Raw genomic sequence first — 21,707 nt, forward strand, 5'->3', positions numbered from 1 at the left:
AAAAAAGCCCCATGTTAGGAACTCTGTGGAATGTCTGAGTGATGGTGGCCTTTTCCAGTATCTGCTCAAGCATTGGCCAGAATGCGCTTAATTCAATAAAAATGACACTGTTAACAGTGGGAGAGGCTGCGCATGTCGGGGCGGGGCAGGGTACATGGGAACTCTCCATATCTGCTGCTCAATTTTGCTGTGAACCTAAAAACTGCTATTAAAAAATAGTCTACTTAAAAAAAGTGACTGAATACCCAGTCTGGGTGCAGTACAAGGCTCCTGAAGACGGACAAACCCAAGTGTCAGACACAGCCTGCCCTGTCCCCAAGGAGCTCCAGTCAAAGCAGGACCTGGTGACCCAGGGGTGGACCCTGGCCCAGTTCCATTGCCATTACTGGGAGCTGCTTAGAAATGCAGAGCCTCAGGCCCCTCCCAAGACCTAGTGAATCAGAACCTGCATTTGTTTTCCTTTGGACGAACCAGCAGCGCGTGGGGTCTTAGCTCCCCGACCAGGGATCAAACCTGCGCCCCCGCAGTGAAGCGCAGAGTCTTAACCACTGGACCGCCAGGGAGGTTCCCAGAATCTGCATTTTAACAAGATCCCCAGGGGACTCGGGACCATTAACGTGTGAGATACTCAAAGGAGGGGATACAGGATACATAGAAACAGCTCCTGGCCAGGGAAGGGAGAGCCCAGAGACAGGACTCTCTCTGCATGGGGGGCAGGAAAGGCTCCAAGGTGGAGACAGCAAGAAAACATGTGTAGGAGGTGGGAAGGAGTCACCACAAGAGACGGCAGGTGAGAAGGGGCCGTTCCCATCCGGGGGAGATCACAGAAGGTCCCGGGGCTGGGAATCAAAAAGCATGTTCAGAAAGAGGCAAGATGCAGTGGGTGACGAGAGGGCAGATACATGGGCAGAGCCCTGCCGTAAGGGGCCTCACCTGCCAGGTAGAAGCCTGCATCTGCCTGTAGAGGAAGTTGGGGGACCTTGAGGTTTGGGCATCCTTGGAGCGATCCAAGCTATGATACCATGGCCACTTTGTTAGAGCCCAGAATGGTGGCCCGGGGAGCAGATGGCAGGGGTGGATGTGGGCGATGCATCTTGGACTGGGAGTCCAGGGAGGCTGAGAGCTCGTGAGGAAAACACGCCGGAGGAGCTGATTTCTGCTCAGAGACCCACATTGTTCAGCAGTGTCCCAGGTAGAACCTGGCCAAGAAGGTGCAGACCTTAGAGCTAGTCGGTCGGTGACACTCATCCCTGAAGGCACTTGGACACACAAATCACAGTGAGAAAACGTGACTCATCCTTAAGAGTTTGGGAAACTAATAATAAGATTATAATAGACTTTGGTCGAAGCACAGAAGAAAACAACTGAGAGGCATAATTCTAAATTTTGAAAATAAAATACGTAAGTACCAGAAAACTCCATCTTGCTCCAACAAAGCTATGTTGCTTCTTCCTGATTTCTTATGGTTTATCTTCATAACTGCCTCTGTTTCTACTCTTTCCTTCGCTGCCTACCATGCCTTGTCTGTATTTCATTCAGAGGATCTTCTGTTCATAAAAGAGCCCCTCGCATGCCCATCCCTCCAAATCCCCTAATGCTAAGAACAACCGTACTCTGGACACTTATTTCAAATTACAGAAATGACGCTGGGTCACAAGAAAAAAAAAATCCAATTTTGGTGCTTGTGATCATGCTTCCCCTTGTCATTCTGACATACATTCTACTGACATACATTCTATTATCTCCTGGCTTCAGTTCCCATTTCCTAATTCTCTTAGATTTATTTCAGTTTTTCAAAATATTCATTTAGTGTAAGGAATATATCCCAACAAGCACGTAAGCAATGCCTCTGCCTGTGATGATTCCAAAGGACATGCAGTAAAGCTTCGCTCTACCAGCAGCCTGTGGATGGATGTGCTGGCAGACACCGTTCTCAACAAAAGCAAAGTCTTTGGCTCAGAGCAGCAGTGTCCAATGGAACCATCAGTCAAGATACATGAACAGTTTTTCTAGTAGCCACATTTTAAAAAGTGCAATTAGGGACCTGGTGGCACGGTGGTTAAGAATCCGCCTGCCAATGCAGGGGACTCAGGTTCGATCCCTGGTCTGGGAGGATCCCACATACCGCGGAGCAACTAATAAGCCCGCGTGCCACAACTACTGAAGCCCACACACCTAGAGCCCGTGCTCCGCAACAAGAGAAGCCACCGCAATGAGAAGCCCGCGCACCGCAATGAAGAGTAGCCCCCGCTCGCAGCAACTAGAGAAAGCCCACGCGCAGCAACGAAGACCCAACGCGGCCAAAAATAAATAAATTTATTAAAAAAAAGAAAAAAGCTTTAAAAATGAGCAAACTCTTTAAAAAAAGTGGAATTAATTTTAGTAATATTTACTATACCTGAAGTATTCTTTCAAATGGAATCAATAACACAAAATTAATGAGATGTCTGACAGGCTGCCATAACAAAGTTCCAAAGATTGGACGCCTTAACAAATTTATTTCCTTACAGTTCTGGAGGCAAGAAGTCAAGGCCGAGTTGTCAGAAGGATGCTTTCCTCTGAGGCCTCTCTCCTTGGCTTGTGAGACAAATCCCCACCCTGTGTCCTCACCTAATCCTTGCTCAGTGTGTGTCTTTGTCCTAATCTCCTCTTCTTATATGGAGTTCAGTCATATTGGATCAGGCCCTACCTCCAAATAGTCACCTTCCGAGGTACTCGGATTAGGGCATCAACACACGAATTTCTGGTGGACACAATTCAGCTCATAACAACAGTCTCTTGTTCACGCTGAGCCTTAGAAATCCAGTGCTGTTCTGCCCTGATGGTGCGTCTCAGATTGGACTGGCCATGTTTCAGGTGCTCATGGTTGCATGGGTCCTGTGACTCTCGTAGCAGACAGCTCAGGTCGGAGCCCCCCATCGTAGGAGGGCTGGCTCCCTGGGCACCTCTACCCAGAGGACCCCACAGTGAGCAGCCTTCCTTCAAATTCCCATGGGCTGAATCACTTGCCAACTATCACCCATTTCAAGATAATTTTTCCCCCAAGAATCGACAGATGAGTATGGATAAAGGAGATGTGGTATATAAACACAATGGAATAGCACACAGCCAAAAACCAGAATGAAATAATGCCATTTGCAGCAACATGGATGGACCTAGAGATTATCATACTAAGTGAAGTCAGCTAGACAGGGAAAGACAGATAGCATACGATCTCACTTATATGTAGAATCTATGAAAATGATACAAATAAAGTTATTTACAAAACAGACTCACAGACATAGGAAAAAAATTTATGGTTATCAAAGGGGAAGGGGGGAATAAATTAGGAGTTTGGGATTAACGTGTACACACTACTATATATAAAATAGATAACCAACAAGGACCCACTGTATAGCACAGGGAACTCTACTCAGTATCTTATAATAACCTACAATGGAAGAGAATCTGAAAAAGAATAGACATATATACACACACACACATATACATACACACACACACACACACACACATATATATATAAAACTGAATCACTTTGCTGTACACCTGTAACTAATACAACACTGTAAATCAACTATATTTCAATTAAAAAAACCCAAAAAACAAAACTTCAGTCTGGGCACAGAGCACAGAAATGTGTGCATCTAGTCCTTCCCAAGGTCAAGTTCTGAATCTGCAGCAACGACCTCAGCCATTGTCTTATTCCAGAGAAGGCACGAAGGATGCTCTTTCCCAAATCACCACATATACCCAACACCTGGCAGGTATAATAAGACCAGGTCTCGTCTTGTTTCCTAAATGAATGTGATTCTAAATCTGGCACGAAGAAGCAAACTTTCCTTCTGCTGTGACCTCCTGCCGCCCCGACTCCCCACCTGGTGAGACTTCGGGCGTCCTGGCCATAGGGAGCTGGAACCAGTTCTCAGGTGCAGCTGCCCCTGCACTGCCCAGCCCGGTCACGTCGTTCCCAACCCCTCCTTAACCCGAGGAAGAAATTCAACTACGGCGGAGCTGGCCCGGCACCAGTTTCTGGAGATAGCGCTATTCTCACACGTCCAGCTGTGGGAAGCTCTGCAACTGGGGGGTTAGAGGGAGTATTACCTTTTTAGGACACACATATACTTAGGTAATTTCCACGTGCCCTGAGAGCCCTAGGTTAGAACCCAGCCTCGCTTGTCCGATTCAACGTCCTGGTAGTTTACCTGGTTTATCTGGTAGATGTAGGCGCTACGTACATTGCCTTCCCTTCCGGGCACTTCCCCACCCACTGAAGCTCATTGTGGCCGCGTGATCTCCTTTAGTCAATGACACGAGCACAAACGCATGTGTCATTTCTGGGCCGAGTGTGTAGGGGCCGGGCAGTGACTCGCTGTCCCTCTGAGGCTGCATTCCTTTGTGTTGGGACCTGCGCTCACCTGGGCCCCCAGCAGTGAGGATGGACCGGCAGCAGAAGTGAGAAATCAACCCGGGCTGTGTGGCACCACTGAGACGGTGAGAGGTTGGAACCCCAGCAGATTCCAGCCCATCCCAGCTAATACAGAAGATGGATACTTACTACCTTCTGTTAGTTTTTCCCCAGGAAATTTAATGCTCGTTGATGTTAAAATGATTTTTTTTTTTTTTTTTTGCTTCGCGGCTCATCATCCAGGTACTTGAAATTTTGTTTGATGAAATTTTCTCCCTCACCCTCATGTTAGCCTCAGAAAGATGCGCGCACTTCCGTTTCTTTTTAACGTTCTCGTGCAGAAGTTATGGGCCTTCAAAAATGGCTTTTCAGTCTCTTTTGCCAGTACGCCTCTAACAGCTGCTGTGGAGACGATTCTCCTCAGTTTTGATTAACAAGTTCAATCAAGTGGAACCTTCCTGACTCCAGGTGAGCTAAGTGCTCACTTTACTAGAGCCATCCTTCTGTCTCCTCCAAAACACAGAAACACGTGAGAACATTCCTTCAGCCCCTTTCTCTTTCTGCCTGTAGTGCCTTATCACTTGAATTAGCTTTTTTTCGAAACCAGGATTGCTCAACCTGGCCACTACTGACATTCTGGGCTGGATAGTTCTGTGTGGCGAGGGCTGTCCGCCGTGTAGGATGTTGAGCGGCATCCCTGACCTTGACCCACTTGACGCCAGTCATATCCACACCCCCAGGTATGATGACCTGAAAGGGTCCTGGTTGAGAAGCACTGTGCTAAACCGAACACGTTCATTGCTTTCCCTCCGTATGAGGCTACTCTGGCTAAAACCAAAACCAAACCCACTTGGTTCCTGAATTTATTATTTATTGAAGGCCAGCTGTCCTGCTGTCCATGAGCGCCTCTCATCTGTCCGAGATCACCCTGAAACACTGAGTATTCACTCATTTGTTCCTGCATTCTTTCACTGATTTCTTTGTTCGTCTAACAAACGCCCCTGTGTTACATGCCCGGCTCTGTCTGAGAGTTACATGTCTTGTGAGGGATTGCACGTGTGTGGCCTCTATCTTCACAGAGCTCATGGCCTACGGGAGACTCGCTAAAGAAATACACGTGCAAATCTACTGTTGCAAATTGTGGTTAAGTGCTATACGGGAAAAGAAGAGGCCACTGTGGGCATCGGAGCAGAGGTGACATTAAGCTGGATGAGGACAAATGAGCCAAGGTTAGGAGCAGCAGAGGCCTGCCAGGAAGAGGCAGGAAGGGCTGGGGTGGATGAGGACCCAGAAGGGGTGGTGTGGCCAGAATTTAAGGAGCGAGGGAGGGAGGAGAGCTGAGATGTGGTGGGAGAGATCTCGGGGCCAGCGCTGTCAGAGGATGTGAGAACCCACAATGACTATCAGTGAAGGCACACACTCTTTCAGCCCCAAGGACCTCTGGCCCTCAGGCTTTCTGGGCCGCTCTGGGGTCCCACCTCCTGTTCTGCCCCTTCCGTAACACCTGATTACCCTTCTCAAAAACATAATAAGCCAGAAAGCCACTGGGGGAAGGAATGGCTCCACTTTTTTAGCAGTCTGTCGAGAAACAGAATTCCCCTGGCTAAGCTAATAAAATTTTAGCAGTTGGCCTTAATTGTGAAACCATCTCATTTCTATGAAGAAATATATTCTGCTTTGCTATAGGACCAGGTATAATTCACAGACCATTTCCAAGTGGCCTCTGGCCAATCCTCATGCTATTCTGAACATTTTGATTTTTGTCCCACGTCAAGGACCCCAGGGAATAAATAAAACACACATGATCTCTTCAAAAGGGTTTGATTTATGTCGACAACCACAAAAAGGGTCAGCCATCATCCTTTCCCGAGATGGGTGCTGCTGGGAGTAGAACTGGGTCCCCCCACCAAAAGATATGTTGAAGTCCTAACCCTTGGTATCTGTGAATGTGACCTTATTTAGAAACAGGGTCTTTGGGCGTAATCAAGTTAAGATGAGGTCACACTGGATGGCGTGGGCCCTAAATCCAATAATCGGTGCTCTTAGAAGAGGACGATTTGGACACAGTGACACACAGGGAAAAAGCCACACGAATACGGAGGCAGAAACTGGAGTGATGTATCTACAAGCCAAGGACTGCCGGCATCACCAGACACTGAGAGGCAGGAAGCAGATTCTCCCCTTAAATCATTCTCTCTCAGAGAGCACGGCCCTGCCGACACGCTGACTTTGGTTTTATAGCCTCCAGAACTCTGAGAGAACAGATTCCTGCCCAGTGGGTGGGCCTACGTTACCGCAGCCCTAAGAAACAAATACAGGTACCGTCGTGGAATTCTCTGGTAACTCTTCTCAAGGTAAAAAAAAAAAAAAAAAAAAAGGCTGGTAACCGAGATGAGTTAAGAATCCCGAGGAAGGCACAGAATGAGCTTAGAAGCCACTTTGGTGGCAGATTTTAAAAACTTCTTAACTGAAGAAGCCCTCCCCCCACTTTTTTTTTTTTGCGGTACGCGGGCCTGTCACTGTTGTGGCCTCTCCCGTTGCGGAGCACAGGCTCCAGACGTGCAGGCTCAGCGGCCATGGCTCACGGGCCCAGCCGCTCAGCAGCATGTGGCATCTTCCAGGACCGGGGCACGAACCCGCGTCCCCTGCATCGGCAGGCGGACTCTCAACCACTGCGCCACCAGGGAAGCCCCCCCTTTTTTATTAATAGTTACTATTTATCTGAATCACATGAACTACAGTGATGAGACCTATTACTGGCTGATTAAAATGATGGCAGGTTTCCTTTTAGTAGAAGTCAACAGATTAAATAATTTTGTTTGAGCCAGTTAATGGAGAGGCCACCAACATGAGTGATATTGGTCTTGCCATGGGATTAATATTTTGGTGACAACAGAAAAATGCAAACTGTCAAAGGAAAGCATTAGCTCTAACGTAGCCAGAAATTCCCCCAAATCAGTGCCCCAGCCTGGATTCTCTCTGGCAAGGACTATGAAAATACTTGTGCTTTTCAGTTCTAACTTTCAGCAGAGCATCTACAAAAGGGCGATTGATTTTTATTTTTGGTAGGATTTCTACTTCGAAGCGCCAGCGGGAGGGCCCTGCATAAAACCTTCAGATACACAATCTGTAACAAATTTCTGGTTCCACAAACACCATGTGTTAAAAAATGTGTTTACAACGCTGCAAGAAGGTGCACACACAGAGGAAAACACCAGAAAATCTGCATTTTTTTTTTTTTTACCTTGCCTTTGTCGAAGTAGTGGATGATTTCCTGGTAGAGCCGCTCTTTCAGCTGTCCCTGTGTTGTCGCCTGGTACCCGTCCCGCTGGGTGAGGTGGGCCGCACACACGTCCTCTGACCACTGAGGCAAAAGCAAAGCGTAAGCAGTGCCAGGTGAGGGCACGGCCAGGGCTACCGTTTCCCTACCGTCAGGTCAGAATGCACACAGTAAGCCCTGAATTCAGAGTGGGCGCTCGGGCCATGATTCCGGGGGTCGTTGGAGCTGCTGCCATCAGGCTGCCGGGTCTGGAATTGAGGGCAGAACCTCTGTGCAGAGGCCTCAAGACGAGTGAAAGAAAGAAGAAGGCAAAGCTGGGTCTACATTCACACAGAAGAGAAACCCGGCAGGTTCTGGACAGCACAGAACTGTCAGCTTGCCCGGGATGCCTTGGAACCTTCCAGAAGAATGAGGAACCGGGGGATCTGTGGCTGCCTCAAGTGGGGCATCCCTGGGCGGCGGTCTCAGTCCTGTTCTGCTCAACATTTTAATCAACAGCAGAAGGCACATGGATTCCACTTACAGGTCGTAAGGAAAGCTGCTTACAGACAGGGAGGCGTCTTGGGATCTTCAGCTCTAGGCATGTCGCCTGTCGCAAAGGCAGGGCTCGGCCAGCGTTTGTGGACATGACAGTGGACTTATGGGATGAAGGAAGGATGCATCGAAGTGAAGGCAAGCTCATTTGGCACCTAAACTCCTAAACTTATGCTCAAGAAATCAACGGCACTAAATATAGGGTTCAATAAACTTCAATATTTGGTGGGGACCTACTATGTGCAAGGCACCAGGTCAAAGATGAGTCAGAAGATGCCTGCCCCAGAGAGAGTGCCATTACAAATTAGAGCACAGTGGCATATAATAACTCTGCAGAAAAGATTTCATGGGCAATTTAAGGGCGGGAGGCAGGACAAGGGGTTCTGCAGAGGCTCCTCGGAGGAAAGAATCGGGATGGGCTCACTCGTCAGCTGGACTCAGGAGGTGGGTCTTGACCCTGTTTTAAGACAGGACAGTGAGGATACTACCAAGAAAGCAGTGGACTTGCAGGCTGCCTGGACCACAGGGGGGTGGGCGTGAGGGTCCCCCACTGGACTCAGGGCTGGCCAGGCCACATCTGGAGCAATGGGACCAGCTGTGGTGCCACATTTTAGGGGGCAAGACAAATGGACAGGAACCACTGGGGCAGAGGGCAAAGGCCCCGAGGGACAGGCCTGCAAAAGTGCAAGGCTCCCTAAGAGGTAGGCTCTCACAGCACACACCCCCTCCCACCTTCCCGAAGCCAGAGGGGTTTGGAGCACTCCGTGCTGGACTCCAGGGCTCCAAAGAACAGGGTGAAAGGGCTATGGGGCCAGATGGGCTCTCCGGCACCTGGAGTGTCAAGTAAGAGTGAGAAACCTTTACGCTGCTGCAAATCCTTTCACCTTCAAAGGAGAAGTGCGTAGCCCAACCATAACTGGGAGTTACAAACTCAATTAATTGTAGCATTTTCACCACATGGCCAGATTTCTACTTTTATAAGGGTAAAAGTAAAATTTTACATGATTCTGAAACGTAACTACAATAAGATAAATAAGAATAAGAAAGTCTGGATGCCAAATAACTTCCTTGGAGTTTAAAATCACCTAAAAATATACTGAATGGAGAAGCAAAACTCCTTTATACCTTCCACTTAAACAATGAGATGAAATGACTTGATTGCTAGGCGAAAGGCTGATGTTTTTATTGCCCTTGTTTTTTTTTTTACAAAATAGCCTTAACCAAAAAAAGAAGACCCTATCTGAGGATTTTTACTCAATGAACAAGAATATATCAATCATGGTGAAGAATTTTCATAAAGATACAAGTAACGTTCTTTAGTATGTTGATTAACCAGCATGAATTCACATTTTCTGCAATGTCAAAACATATTTAGGACAAACTGCAAAATGTAATGATGTAAAAGATATGGAGAGCAATTATTTGGCTTCTAACTGGAAAATTCAAAACCCCAGTGGAAATGATAATGCAACTGGGCCGATTGATTTGGGTTGTGAAACATCCTTGTACCATTTGTGATAACCCCGTCTGTGCTCAGTAAGTGCAAAGATTAAACAAATGATGTTTCATACACATATATCTATTTTACATTCACACGCCCGTAGAAAAGTTTATGTACTGTGAGAGCAGCTTGTCAAGCCCATTTTAATTTCCCTGGTGTAAAAGATATATCTTCGTAGTTTCAAAATCACCTTGTGACTAAAATTTGGGTTTCTAACAAATGAAAGCCATTAGAATTCAAAGTGGGAGGGCTGGTGTGAGATACCCCAACTGATAACTCTATCTTCATAAATGACAGTCCCTAGGAGAGCTTTATACGGTGAAAAGCCAAAAGGGTACCATGGATGACTATGGATGAGGCATTCAGATTGAAACGAGTCTCATTGTGTTTTCTTTATAAAGGACTCTTGTTTTCAGGCAAAGGTCAATCTCCACACTCCAGTGTCCCTAAAGCAGCTTATGAGTATGCATATCACACAAGCTACTGGAGAATTCAGGACTGGGCCAAGGGCTAGAAGATTCTTGCTGGGGATTCACTGCCTAACACGGGAAATTCCCTCATCTATCCACCTACCTACCCACACATCCATCCACCCACACATCCGTCCATCCAGCCACACAACCATCCATCCACCCACACATCCATCCACCTACACATTCATCCACACATCCATCCATCCATCAATCCATCAATCCATCCAATCCATCCATCCATCCATCCACACATCCATCCATCCACCCACACATCCATCTTGCCATCCATCAATACAAACAACCACCCAGTTATTTACTGTGGGTCCACTCTGTATGACTAACTGGGCTGAAAATGGACATGGGGAGAACATGAATATATTACGGCAACACACACACACACACACACACACACACACACACACACTCACACCCCAATGCCCAAAGCTATCTGAACAACAAAAGGACACTGAGAGCTGAAAGCTGTCATGCCAGACCTATGCTGAGGGGTAACATCCCCCAGGAGAATCAGGCAGGAAGTCCAACATGAACTGATGGACCAACAGGAGATCTCAATGGAACCGCTTAGAACGCACGGAGAGAAAAGCCATGATCTGGTCCCTACACTCTTTGATAAAATAATGAGAGGTGGGCTCATCTTCTCTCTTAGCTATTGTACCACAGAAGTTCCTTCTTATTGAGGTCACCCTCCGGCATTACTGGGTCCTGTTGGCAGGAATAAGGAATCACAGAATCTCTAACTCACTGCTGGCAGACCGATCATGGGTGTTTAAGATGCTCAGTGATAACTTGCTCTGACATCTTGTCCAATTTGCATTCAGGAGAGCCAAATCTATAATCAAAGTACTTCTTAACTATCTTTGTTTATGTCACTGCATTGAGTCAACATCCATAAAATCTTAAGTTCTAGGTTACTGAAATTTGTCATGGAAAAATCAAATGTTAAATGATCTTGTAATTTATAATGACAGGATCATGAAAGTATATGGTAAGTTTTACTACCTTCAGAAGCTTTGCATGGAGAAGCAAGGTATAGGCTGCTTCAGTGTAGTTATCACATTCCTTGTGCAGGTCACAGAGCTTGTACAGATACCTGAGACGATAAAACACAGGTACATTCTTAAAGCATCACCAAATAATTTGTGTTGAGAACTGCAAGAGCTAAATTCTACCTTCAACAGTAAATCATCTCTATACTTTCTTTTTACGATCTTTACAATGAATAATGCCTTGGAAGCTTCTGGTACACAAAGCACTAAGAAAAACCAACCAGAGTAATTCACAGTAGATATATTTTTAAAATTTAAGTCCTCTCTTTTCAGGACAAAACTGAAGGTGGCACAAGGAGGTGGAATTATACTTCAAGGTCTCTCATTCTTTCTCACCTTTTCCAGAGTTTTCTTTCTTGCAATTGAAATGAGAGTACACAATGTTTGATTGTGATTTCTTACATTTCTATTGAGTCCAAATACACACACACAAAAAATCCATAAAAATACAAATCCATAAGAATAAAGAGCTCCAATGATCACAGCGAACGTGATCAAAAGAATTCCTCTGCCATGAAGAAATAAAAGTTGCTTTTCTAATATAGAGCAACCTACATTTTTTTTTTTTGTATACACTTTTTTTTTAACATCTTTATTGGAGTATAATTGCTTTACAATGGTGTGTTAGTTTCTGCTTTATGACGAAGTGAATCAGCTATACATATACATATATCCCCATATCTCTTCCCTCTTGCATCTCTCTCCCTCCCACCACAGCCTACATTTTGGATAAAAGAAACTGATTGTTTTCCTCAAGCTTTATTATATTCACATGGTACTGTTTTTAAAGGACAAAGTTAAAAAGCCCTAGAAATCAAAAGTTAGAAAATCATGTTTTTGTTTGCTCTTTATACAAATAAATACACTAGAGACTTAACAAAAAAAGAAAGAAAATAATGCTTAATGTAACTAAGATTCATCATTAAACTCTAATGCCACGTGGATTATATAATTATGCTGGTCTCCTAAGTGGTAATCTTGCTAAAATTTGACACTGGCCCCTAAGAGTGACCAAGAAGAAGAGGGTACCAATCATAGCCCACCACCCTAGAGAAAAAGGCAAGTGAAGGAGAAAAATCCAGAAGAAAGTACGAAACTTGGGAATTTGGTACCCAGGTAAGAAGAGACTGAAAATTTATACTATTGCCTTATTTCTGATAAAGTTAAGACTGGACTTCTCATTTGATCATGTGGCTTACTGTGAAACAATAAAATTTGTGGCAGCGCCTTTTTTCTAAAGGGCCATAAGGGTCGGTCAAAAGGAATAAAAACCCTGTGAAATAATAATTTTCTTCTGAGCTGGCTAAGGATGCCCCCCCACCCCAAATCTCTGCATCGGCATGGACAAACTGCACCAGGCCTGACGATACTTCTGGGAGCTCCACCAAATTCAAACTCTAGCCTTCACGATTTCCTACAAGATCAACCCCTGTGGCTATAAAACACTTTTTAGCATGGACTTGACAAACAGCAATTATTGTAAACAGGTCGAGGGTGCAGACGAGCCAGATGCTCACATACCTTATATACATTTCTTCTCTTTCAATCTCTTTGTAGAAATTCTGAAAAATCAAACCACAACACTGTTTTAAGAAACCTGTTCTATAAAAGGTGTCACATACACATTAAAAATCCACAGTTCTTCAACTTGTGTCAAACACAGCCAAATGGACCCAGATCTTTGGATATGAACCATAAATTCACATAAAATGCAAAAACACCTTACACTGTTCTTCATTTTTTTTTTTGGCTGGCGGGGGGTGATTCTAACGAATAAATTTCCTATACTTTAAACAGTGTAGCGTGTATACGTTAATCCCAAACTCCTATTTTATCCCTGCGCACCCCCTCCCCTTTGGTAACCGTAAGTTCGTTTTCTAAATCTGTGAGTCTATTTCTGTTTTGTAAAAAAGTTCATCTGTATCATTTTTTTAGATTTCACATATAAACGATATCATATATCTTTCTCCATCTGACTTACTTAGTATGATAATAACTAGGTCCACCCATGTTGCTGCAAATGGCATTATTTCATTCTTTTTTATGGCTGAGTAATATTCCATTGTGTATATATATATATATATATATATATATATATATATATATCACATCTAAATAGATAACCAACAAGAACCTACTGTATAACACAGGGAACTATACTCAATATCTTGTCATAACCTATAATGGAAAAGAATCTATATATTCAGATACATATAGACCTGAATCACTTTGCTGTATACCTGAAACTAACACAACATTGTAAATCAACTCTATTTCAGTAAAACAAAAAGGAAACAAAAAACATGCTTGGCAACAAATTTTTAAAAATTAAAAAATAAAATAAACGCTGTGATGGCTTAAATCTACTTCTGTCATTTGAAAGTCACCTGTTTTCAGTTAAAACAAAGGATTACCGAAAGATACGATCTCTTCACCATTCTTAACCATTGTAATCTCATTAGAAGCGAAACAAAAAATTTTGGAATAAGCATCATCAACATGATTTAAAGCATGCTGGGTCTAGCCTCACTTACCAAGAGCCATAAGAAGGCAACGTGGCATTGTAGACCTGATGTCCAACACAGTAGCCACAAGCCACATGCATTCAAATAGAAAGTCAATTTAATTCAAACTGAATGAAGTTAAAAATTCACTTCCTCAGTTGCACTTGCCACACACTTTTGAGTGCTCAATATCCGTATGGAGCCAGTGCTACTGTCTTGAATAGTGTAGATACAGAGCATCTCCATTATCAAGAAATTTCTATCGGAAAGCGCTGTTCTAGACAGACCTTCCAAAGCACAGTAAGAAAACTGGTTGCTGCTTAAAAAACACCTCGTGTACAGCACTGATAGAGGAAGGTTAGCTAGCAGATTATCAACAACAGGCTAATTCTACATATTGTAAACTATTTTCAGGATGGGCATAAATATTTCTATTACAATTACATTTCTTAATGTGAAATCTCTATAAACACTCTAAAATCTTTTATCGTTCACGAGGCACCAGAAAGGTGCAGAACAGTCACCTCACAAGGCCTAAGGTATGGAAACACCACTGCCGCTTTCAATGTGAAATTTAGCACCTGCGCACCATGTCAGAACTCTAGAATGGGGGCCTGAGATAACTAGCGAATAGCACCATCACAAAGGCATGCCATTACCCAAGAAGATGAAACAGCCTGTTTCACTTCATTAGCCAAAGAAAGACACTGCTTCCACAACTGATCTCTCCGAAAAGAAATCATAAACAAATGCAGAGAGTAAGCGGGGGCGCGTTTAGAAAGACGCACCGAGATTTTCACATTTTGCAGCACCTGAGATTTGCGTGTCCTCTGGTTCGTGTGCTGTGTCTGGGTAATGAGGATATTTTCAGCTGACGGCTCGGAGCGATGTAACAAAGGGAACCTACATCAAAGGCAGAGGATGAGCCCTTCACTTCCAACTCACCAGTATTTACACGCTACGATTTCACACCACCCTCTTCTGCACTATTTTTAATCCTTTCCTAAGCTTTTGATCATTCTCCTCTACAATTTCACAATGGGGATATCATGCGACTTTCCTCCCTCTCTCCGAGATACGGAAGTGTCTTCTATTCCCTGCCTGCTCTGCGTTCTATTCCCTGCCTAGGACTTCAAAGCCTCCCTGGAACTGAAGGACGTTCATCTCAAATCCCAATTTCTTTATAAAACTTTTTCTTTCTTTATGTAAAAGTTCACAGTGCTCGGTGCCCCACTTCTGGGCTCTGCGGGCATCCTGCCACCCCCCGTGGTCCTCTCCGCACCAGGGCTGACATCTGTCCAGGCACCCCTATTGGGACTAGGTCTCCAATTCCAGTCCAGTGCTACGCGTTGATCTTTTAGAGAGCAAGCATTTTCACTGCATTTCAATTTTGTACTCCTTCATAACTAAGACACATCCTAAGAGTTTTAGAATTCCAGTTGGAACCACCTTCGTTAGCCTGTAAAGGGGCCATGAAGGACCTAACTTATGTCTGGAAAACAATGGTTCTACCGTTCTTGGGTATGAATATGTTGATAATTGCATAGAAGAGCCAGGTGACACATAACAAATCATGAACCAGTAATTAAAGATTGCATGATTATGAGGTGACGATGAAATTCCACTTAATTACAAATACGCATTTTGCCTAGTGGGAACCATGATCCAGTACACATGCAGACTTGCTTGCAGAGGTACATCTAAAGGACTAGGCCGCTGGGCAGAATCACAGCCCCTGTCTCTCATTTTTTAATTTTAACTTGTTTTTTAAGTGATAGGAAGAGTAGGACATTAACGAGCCCACACAACTTAGAACGTTCCACTAACTCTATTTAAAAAAAAAAAAATAGCACTGGTTTTAAAGGAAATTTTGCAATGAGCTTACATTTATTTATTGATGAATAAATCTTACGTTCTTTATTTTTTAACCTTAGGCTTTCAAGGGGATTTCTGCTTAGTGATCAGTTGAGTACATTTTATATGTTTCTAGATGTATGTTTATACATACATACTCATCTAGAGATGGACAGACATATTCACTTCTATGAAACTCTTATTTGTTTCACAAGAAAAGTACAAGGAGAAAAGGTAAAAATGGACCCGGAAGTTAGAAATATATTTATATGATGAAATGTTCTTGGCAGTGAATATTAAGAGACAGAACATCTATCTGTAAAAATCCATTTTTGTTCTCTGTAATCCATAGATCTCTCTTTTTTAAATGAAAGAATTGTGATAGTCTGGGATCCATCCTATCCTCCCCAGGAAACAGTTAAGAATAGAACACTTGACTCTTCCTAGAATGATTCCGGATGCTTCAAGCTGAAGGAAGCGAACGATGTCCAATAATCTCAGGATGAGAGAGGAACACACCATAACGTCAGGAACTATGCTCTCAGGTGTCCTCACAGGACCTTATTTTTCTGACCCTGATTCTGATTCTGATTCTGAGTCTGATTCTGATAAAAGGCCCCATTCAGAGCCTGTCACCATTTCTCCACTAGGTTTTGCATCCTGGTGAGCATGAAAGATCCTGCTTGAAACAAACAGTAGTCAAGCATCAAAGCTGGAAACCTAATCGACATAATAATAATTCTTCCTTCTGGACACAAATGGGCCTTTTGGGTCCCCTTAAAGCTCAGAGGTAGCACTAGAAAAGTATGCCCGTGGTAGGGAATGTTTTTGAAAAGGTTTCTGTTTCTCTCCTGCAGAAAGACACCGATTTCTACTTCGTGTTAACCACACCGGCATCATCAAAATAAATTCCTACAGACAGAGGCAAGAATGCAGGAAGACAACAGAGCAAGAGCCAGGCTCGTTCCTGAGCAAAGGATCGAGGCCCTTACCTGGGGCAGAGCTCGCTGCCGCCCTAGCACAGTCAGGCTACAGGTGGATGGAGAGGCAAACATAGCCAGTGAGCCAGATCTCAGGGATGGACGCCAGTAACTCCTACAGTGGCCCCCGACCCTTAGGATGCACAGGCAAACATATTTAGATGTTTCAAGCTCACCGATTCTTTCCTCAGCCATGTCCAGTCTATTGATAAGTCCAAAGGCATTCTTCATTCTGCAAGTGTCTAGCATTTTCTCTTTGATACATTCTTAGAATTCCCATCTTTCAGCTTATATTACCTGTTCTTCCATAACGTCTACTGTTTCTATTAGCGCCCTCAGCATATTTATCATGGTCATTTTAAGTGCCCAGTCTGATAATTCTAAAACCTCTAAAGCCATGTCCAAGTCCACTGTGATGTCCTGTCTCTTCAAACTGTGTCTTTTTTTTCCTTTAAGACACCTCGTTATTTTACGTTGAAAGTGGCCATGATGTACTGGGTAAAAGGAATCCAGTACCGGCTCCAGTGCTGTGATTGGATCACAGCCGGGAGGCTGTGATTCTCCGTATCACAATTTTGGGAGCAGGCGTTTTCCCTGTCGATCGAAGAAGAGTTGTTGATTTTCAGTTTGCCAGCTTTTTTCTTCTGGTGAGGATAGGAGTAACGACTTCCAAGCCCCTTTTACATACTGGACCAGAAACCAGAAGTGCCCCGTGTTTAGATTTTCAAGGAAAAAAAAAAAAACCAAAAAAAACCTGCTCTGGAAGTTTCAGCGGCCGGCTCGTCGTGGCAAAGCTCAGGTTCGGTGTTGACAATGGAGTAGATGGAAGGTGAAAAATATTCCTTTTTGTTTATCTTTTTAATCCAAACATCTCTGGTGATTTTCAACAACGAATGATGTGGCCTGCTCCTCCTGGCACAAAAGTCCACTCCCATAAGCTCAAACCGCCTACAAGTCCGTACAAATGGGGGAAGTCAGGGCAGGGCAACCACCCACTATCCAACAACCAAGTGGTGGTGAGGACACCCCAGAGAAGGAAAGAGAAGAAACCAGGCACAGTGTTTCCTTGCATTCCTGCATTGGGACAGGCGGGGGAAATTGAGGAAAACACTACCAGGGCCAGGAGTCTGCTTATCTAGCTTCTAGGAAGCAGCAGGGGAGGAAGATGCAGTGAGATGCAGAGAGCTCTGGAGCCAGATGTGGTGGTCACGTGGCTCCTGAGAGCCACGAGACCCACCAGCCCTGCAGCTGAGCTTGTCGTAAAGCATCCTAGAAGTTCATCGCCCTGAAGCATTCCTGACGTACCACAACTACGTCAAAAACCGATGTCCACAGAGCCTGACCGTGTCACAGTGACAGCAGCTCTGCAAGACACCAGTGGATGGCGGTGGTCAAGTTCACCCAAGCCATCACGTGGCCATGCACGAGTTTCTTACGGCTGCCATAACAAATTACCACAATCTCGGGGACTTAAAACAATAGCTCTGCGTTCTCTTTCGGTTTTGGAGGCCTGAGTCTGAAACCCAGGGGTCAGCAGGGCCACATGCCCTCTGAAGGGACTAGGGGAGCTTCCTTCCTGCCCCTTCCAGCGTCCAGTGGCTCCAGGTGTTCCCTGGCTTGTGGCCACATCACTCCCATCTCTGCCCCTCTCTTCACGTCGTCTTCTGCTCTGGGTCTCTGTCTTCTCCTTTTCTGCCTCTTATAAAAATACTTGTCATGGGCTTCCCTGGTGGCGCAGTTGTTGAGAGTCCGCCTGCCGATGCAGGGGACACGGGTTTGTGCCCTGGTCCGGGAAGATCCCACATGCTGCGGGGCGGCTGGGCCCGTGAGCCATGGCCTCTGAGCCTGCACGTCCAGAGCCTGTGCTCCGCCACGGGAGGGGCCACAACAGTGAGAGCCCACGTACCGCCAAAAGAAAAAGAAAAAAATACTTGTCATCGGATTTAGGGCCCACCTGGGTAATCCAGGACGGTCTCATCTCAAGATCTTTGACTTAATCACATCTGCTAGGAGCATGTTTTCCCAAACAAGGTCACGTTCACAGGTTCTGAGGATGAGGGTGTGTGACCTTTCAGGCCACCATTTGACCCACTACGGGACATGTTTACAGTCTCCTAGTAATGAAACATTTAGGATCTGTAATCAGCGAGGGTGCTCCCCTGCTTACAAAATGAAATGGCTCATCATTCTGAACCAGGGGAAGAACAGTGTGAAAACACCCAGAAGGAAGACGATTTTGCTGACGTGCTTAAAGCAGATACGCAAACAGTTCTTCCTTCCTCCTTCCCTCCCACAGCCAAGGAAACAGGCTGTGTCCTGCTCTGCGGAGCTCCGTGGCCACAGCTTTCACGAGGCTTTGAACTTCTGGTTCAATCTCCGGCTTCCTGGGGAGACCGGGTGTTTAACTTTACACTCACCAGCACGTTGACAGTGCAGCTCATGCGATTTTCTTTGTTCTCATCGTGCATGATGGTTCTGTAATCCAGAAGTCTTTCCATCAGGTGCACGACGAGCTTTACGAAAGTTTCTCCCGTTTTGGCAAGGTATTTGTGCTTCCTGCAGTGCTCTAAGAGACTGAAAAATAATCACACACACCTTGTTAATCACACTCAGCAAAAGAAACGTGACTGAGGGGCAATTTAAAATATTTTCCATTATTAACACTTTTTAATTATTTCGGGGCTACAAAGTCCACTGTCGTCTAATGACAGTCTCTCTGTCTCTATTCTGACATAAATCCCACTGTTAATCAACACTTACATTTTATCAAATAACACTTTGTACTGCTCATCGCCTCTACCTCCTTCCACTTCATGATCCAGCTTGGTGATGATCTCATTTTCAAACTATAATGAAACAGAGGAAGCGTAAATTATCAGCATGGTGGATATTTCTTCTCGTGACGTGAGCGTCAATAATACATAAATCGCCGAGAGATCATCATCGGAGAGTTGCCCTACACCTTTGAAGCCTGATCTCATTTAAGAGTTGTCCTTCCTGAACTCCTGGGGGTTTCTGATGAGCCCCTGTCACAGGGGGAATCTTTCATTCCCCTCCCTGGTGAATGAAGCCTTGATGCATATTCTGATCACAGGAGAAAGAGCCAGAGAAAGACAGACAAGGAAACTGTAGGGAAGAAAAATCAAGGAGCAATATGAAAAAACATCCCAAACGGCATCTTTATGAACAAGGAACGGTTAAAATAGCTCCTTGGTTCTTGGAAAAGAACAGATGCTGTGTCACTTGCCCACAGAGTTCTCTGCAATCTGAAAACAGGGAAAGGGCCACTTCCCTGCCACTCCTTGATGGATCCCAGCGAAACATCTCACTCTGGGTGAGAAACAGAATAAAAAGCAAGAGGGACAATGCCTTTCAGACAGACCAGCAGGCACCTCGAAAAGGTCCGTCCCAGGCCTTTCCTCGAATTCCCCAAAGCTTCTGATGAGATTCAGAATATCATGGTGGGAAAGGATCCTCACAACTGATGGTCTCTCTATCTCATGCTTTCAGGAAAACTCTAAATTCTGGAGAAGAGAGACTCTCTAAAATGTTTTCACAGAGGTCATGGACCCCATGGCCGATCAGGCTGGAAATAACTACCGCAATAATGATGGACACGCATCCCCAACCTCGCTGCCCAGTCCCCCATCCCTGGCAGAATTCAGAGCCACCTCAGTACTGGGACTCTGGCCAGGTGAGTGCCCCTGTTGCAAGGGGGTCCTGCAGTTACTCACGGATGTGGGCCTGGTAGGAAGAAGGGGCTGCAAGAGCTTTAGTTACCTAGAGATGGAGGGACCCACACTGACCTGAAAGAAGATGGGCAAAGGAGGAATTGAAGGAAACAACAGCTGAATTCAGGGTTCACAAAGCAAGCAGACCATGGCATGTATGCAAGGGTCTCTGGGATCCCTTTTTTTAAAAGATTTTATCGATGCATAGTTGATTTACAATGTTGTGTTAATTTCTGCTGTACAGCAAAGTGACTCAGTCATACATATATATATTCTTTTTCATATTCTTTTCCATGATGGTTTATCACAGGATATTGAATATAGTTCCCCGTACTATACAGTAGGACCTTTTCGTTTATCCATTCTCTATATAATAGTTTGCGTCTGCTAATCCCACACTCCCAATCCTTCCCTCCCCCACCCCTCTCAAGTCTGTTCTCTATGTCTATGAGTCTGTTTCTGTTTCATAGATAGGTTCGTGTCATATTTTAGATTCCACATACAAGTGCTATTAGATGGTATTTGTCTTTCTCTTTTTGACTTATTTCACTTTGTATGATCATCTCTAGTGGGATCCCTGTGAAATACATGCTCAGACGTTGCTTCCCCAGGCAGCTATTACTCGGATCCCTTAAGGATTTAAGCTGCGTGAGACAAAGAATTTTCTTCTCTCTTGGTCACTGCTGTATTCCCAACCCCTAGGACGCACCTGAGACGGATGCTCTAATGGGATGAACGTGCTATGTGCACAAAAATATATTGGATAGAATTGGTGTTAAACTGAAGCTGGGGAGGACTGAATAGGGCCCCAAAGGAGTGGGCCAGTAGGTTGCTAAGACACAACCTGTTCTCTTGGCCACACAAGCCAAGTGGTGAACACATTCATCGAAGTGCTTGTAACAGGTCCACCAGGCACCGTCTACCGCACCGGGGACCCAGGGCACAGCTGCTGCAGTGTCAGCTGGTTGTGGACCCTGGGAAGCAGAAGGCAAGGGGGCTGGTGAGACCCAAGGAGGGGCCTCAGAGCATGACCTTGATTGGGGCACGCTGCCTGAAGCCACAATTTCATCACGCTACAGATGAAACAGAGGCTTAAAGCAGGACTGGAGAGAAGTATTGATTCTTGCCTGACATCAAGGACTCAGCAACATCACAAAAACTAGGACTTCAGTGAATCCCTGCAATTCTCTGCTCCGTTGCCTCCTCCCCCAAATAAACACCCTCGTTGATTCTGTTGGGCTTAAGGAACAGAGAATTTTAGGGATTTTAGGAACAGAGAAAAAAATCATAGTTCTGTTGAAGAAGAAAGCATGAGTCGCTTTCTTTTTGTTCACCTGAGGTCTCATGATAAGGACTTTTACTATATAATAACAACCTT

The 21,707-nt window shown here is 44.9% G+C and overlaps 1 protein-coding gene across 1 annotated transcript in view; it reads right to left on the bottom strand.

Annotated features, from left to right (window-relative positions):
- The window catches only part of DOCK1 (dedicator of cytokinesis 1), a 474,607-nt gene that overhangs the window by 57,119 nt on the left and 395,781 nt on the right, over nt 1-21,707 (bottom strand). The window contains exons 25-29 of the mRNA XM_065894212.1: nt 19,359-19,444; nt 19,016-19,172; nt 12,782-12,822; nt 11,214-11,304; nt 7,650-7,769 (exon numbers count right to left, since the gene is read on the bottom strand). Coding sequence (XP_065750284.1) covers nt 7,650-7,769; nt 11,214-11,304; nt 12,782-12,822; nt 19,016-19,172; nt 19,359-19,444 — 495 coding nt within the window. The remainder of the gene's footprint in view (nt 1-7,649; nt 7,770-11,213; nt 11,305-12,781; nt 12,823-19,015; nt 19,173-19,358; nt 19,445-21,707) is intronic.

Source organism: Phocoena phocoena, chromosome 16 (genome assembly GCF_963924675.1).
Source record: "Phocoena phocoena chromosome 16, mPhoPho1.1, whole genome shotgun sequence".
Lineage (NCBI taxonomy): Eukaryota > Metazoa > Chordata > Mammalia > Artiodactyla > Phocoenidae > Phocoena > Phocoena phocoena.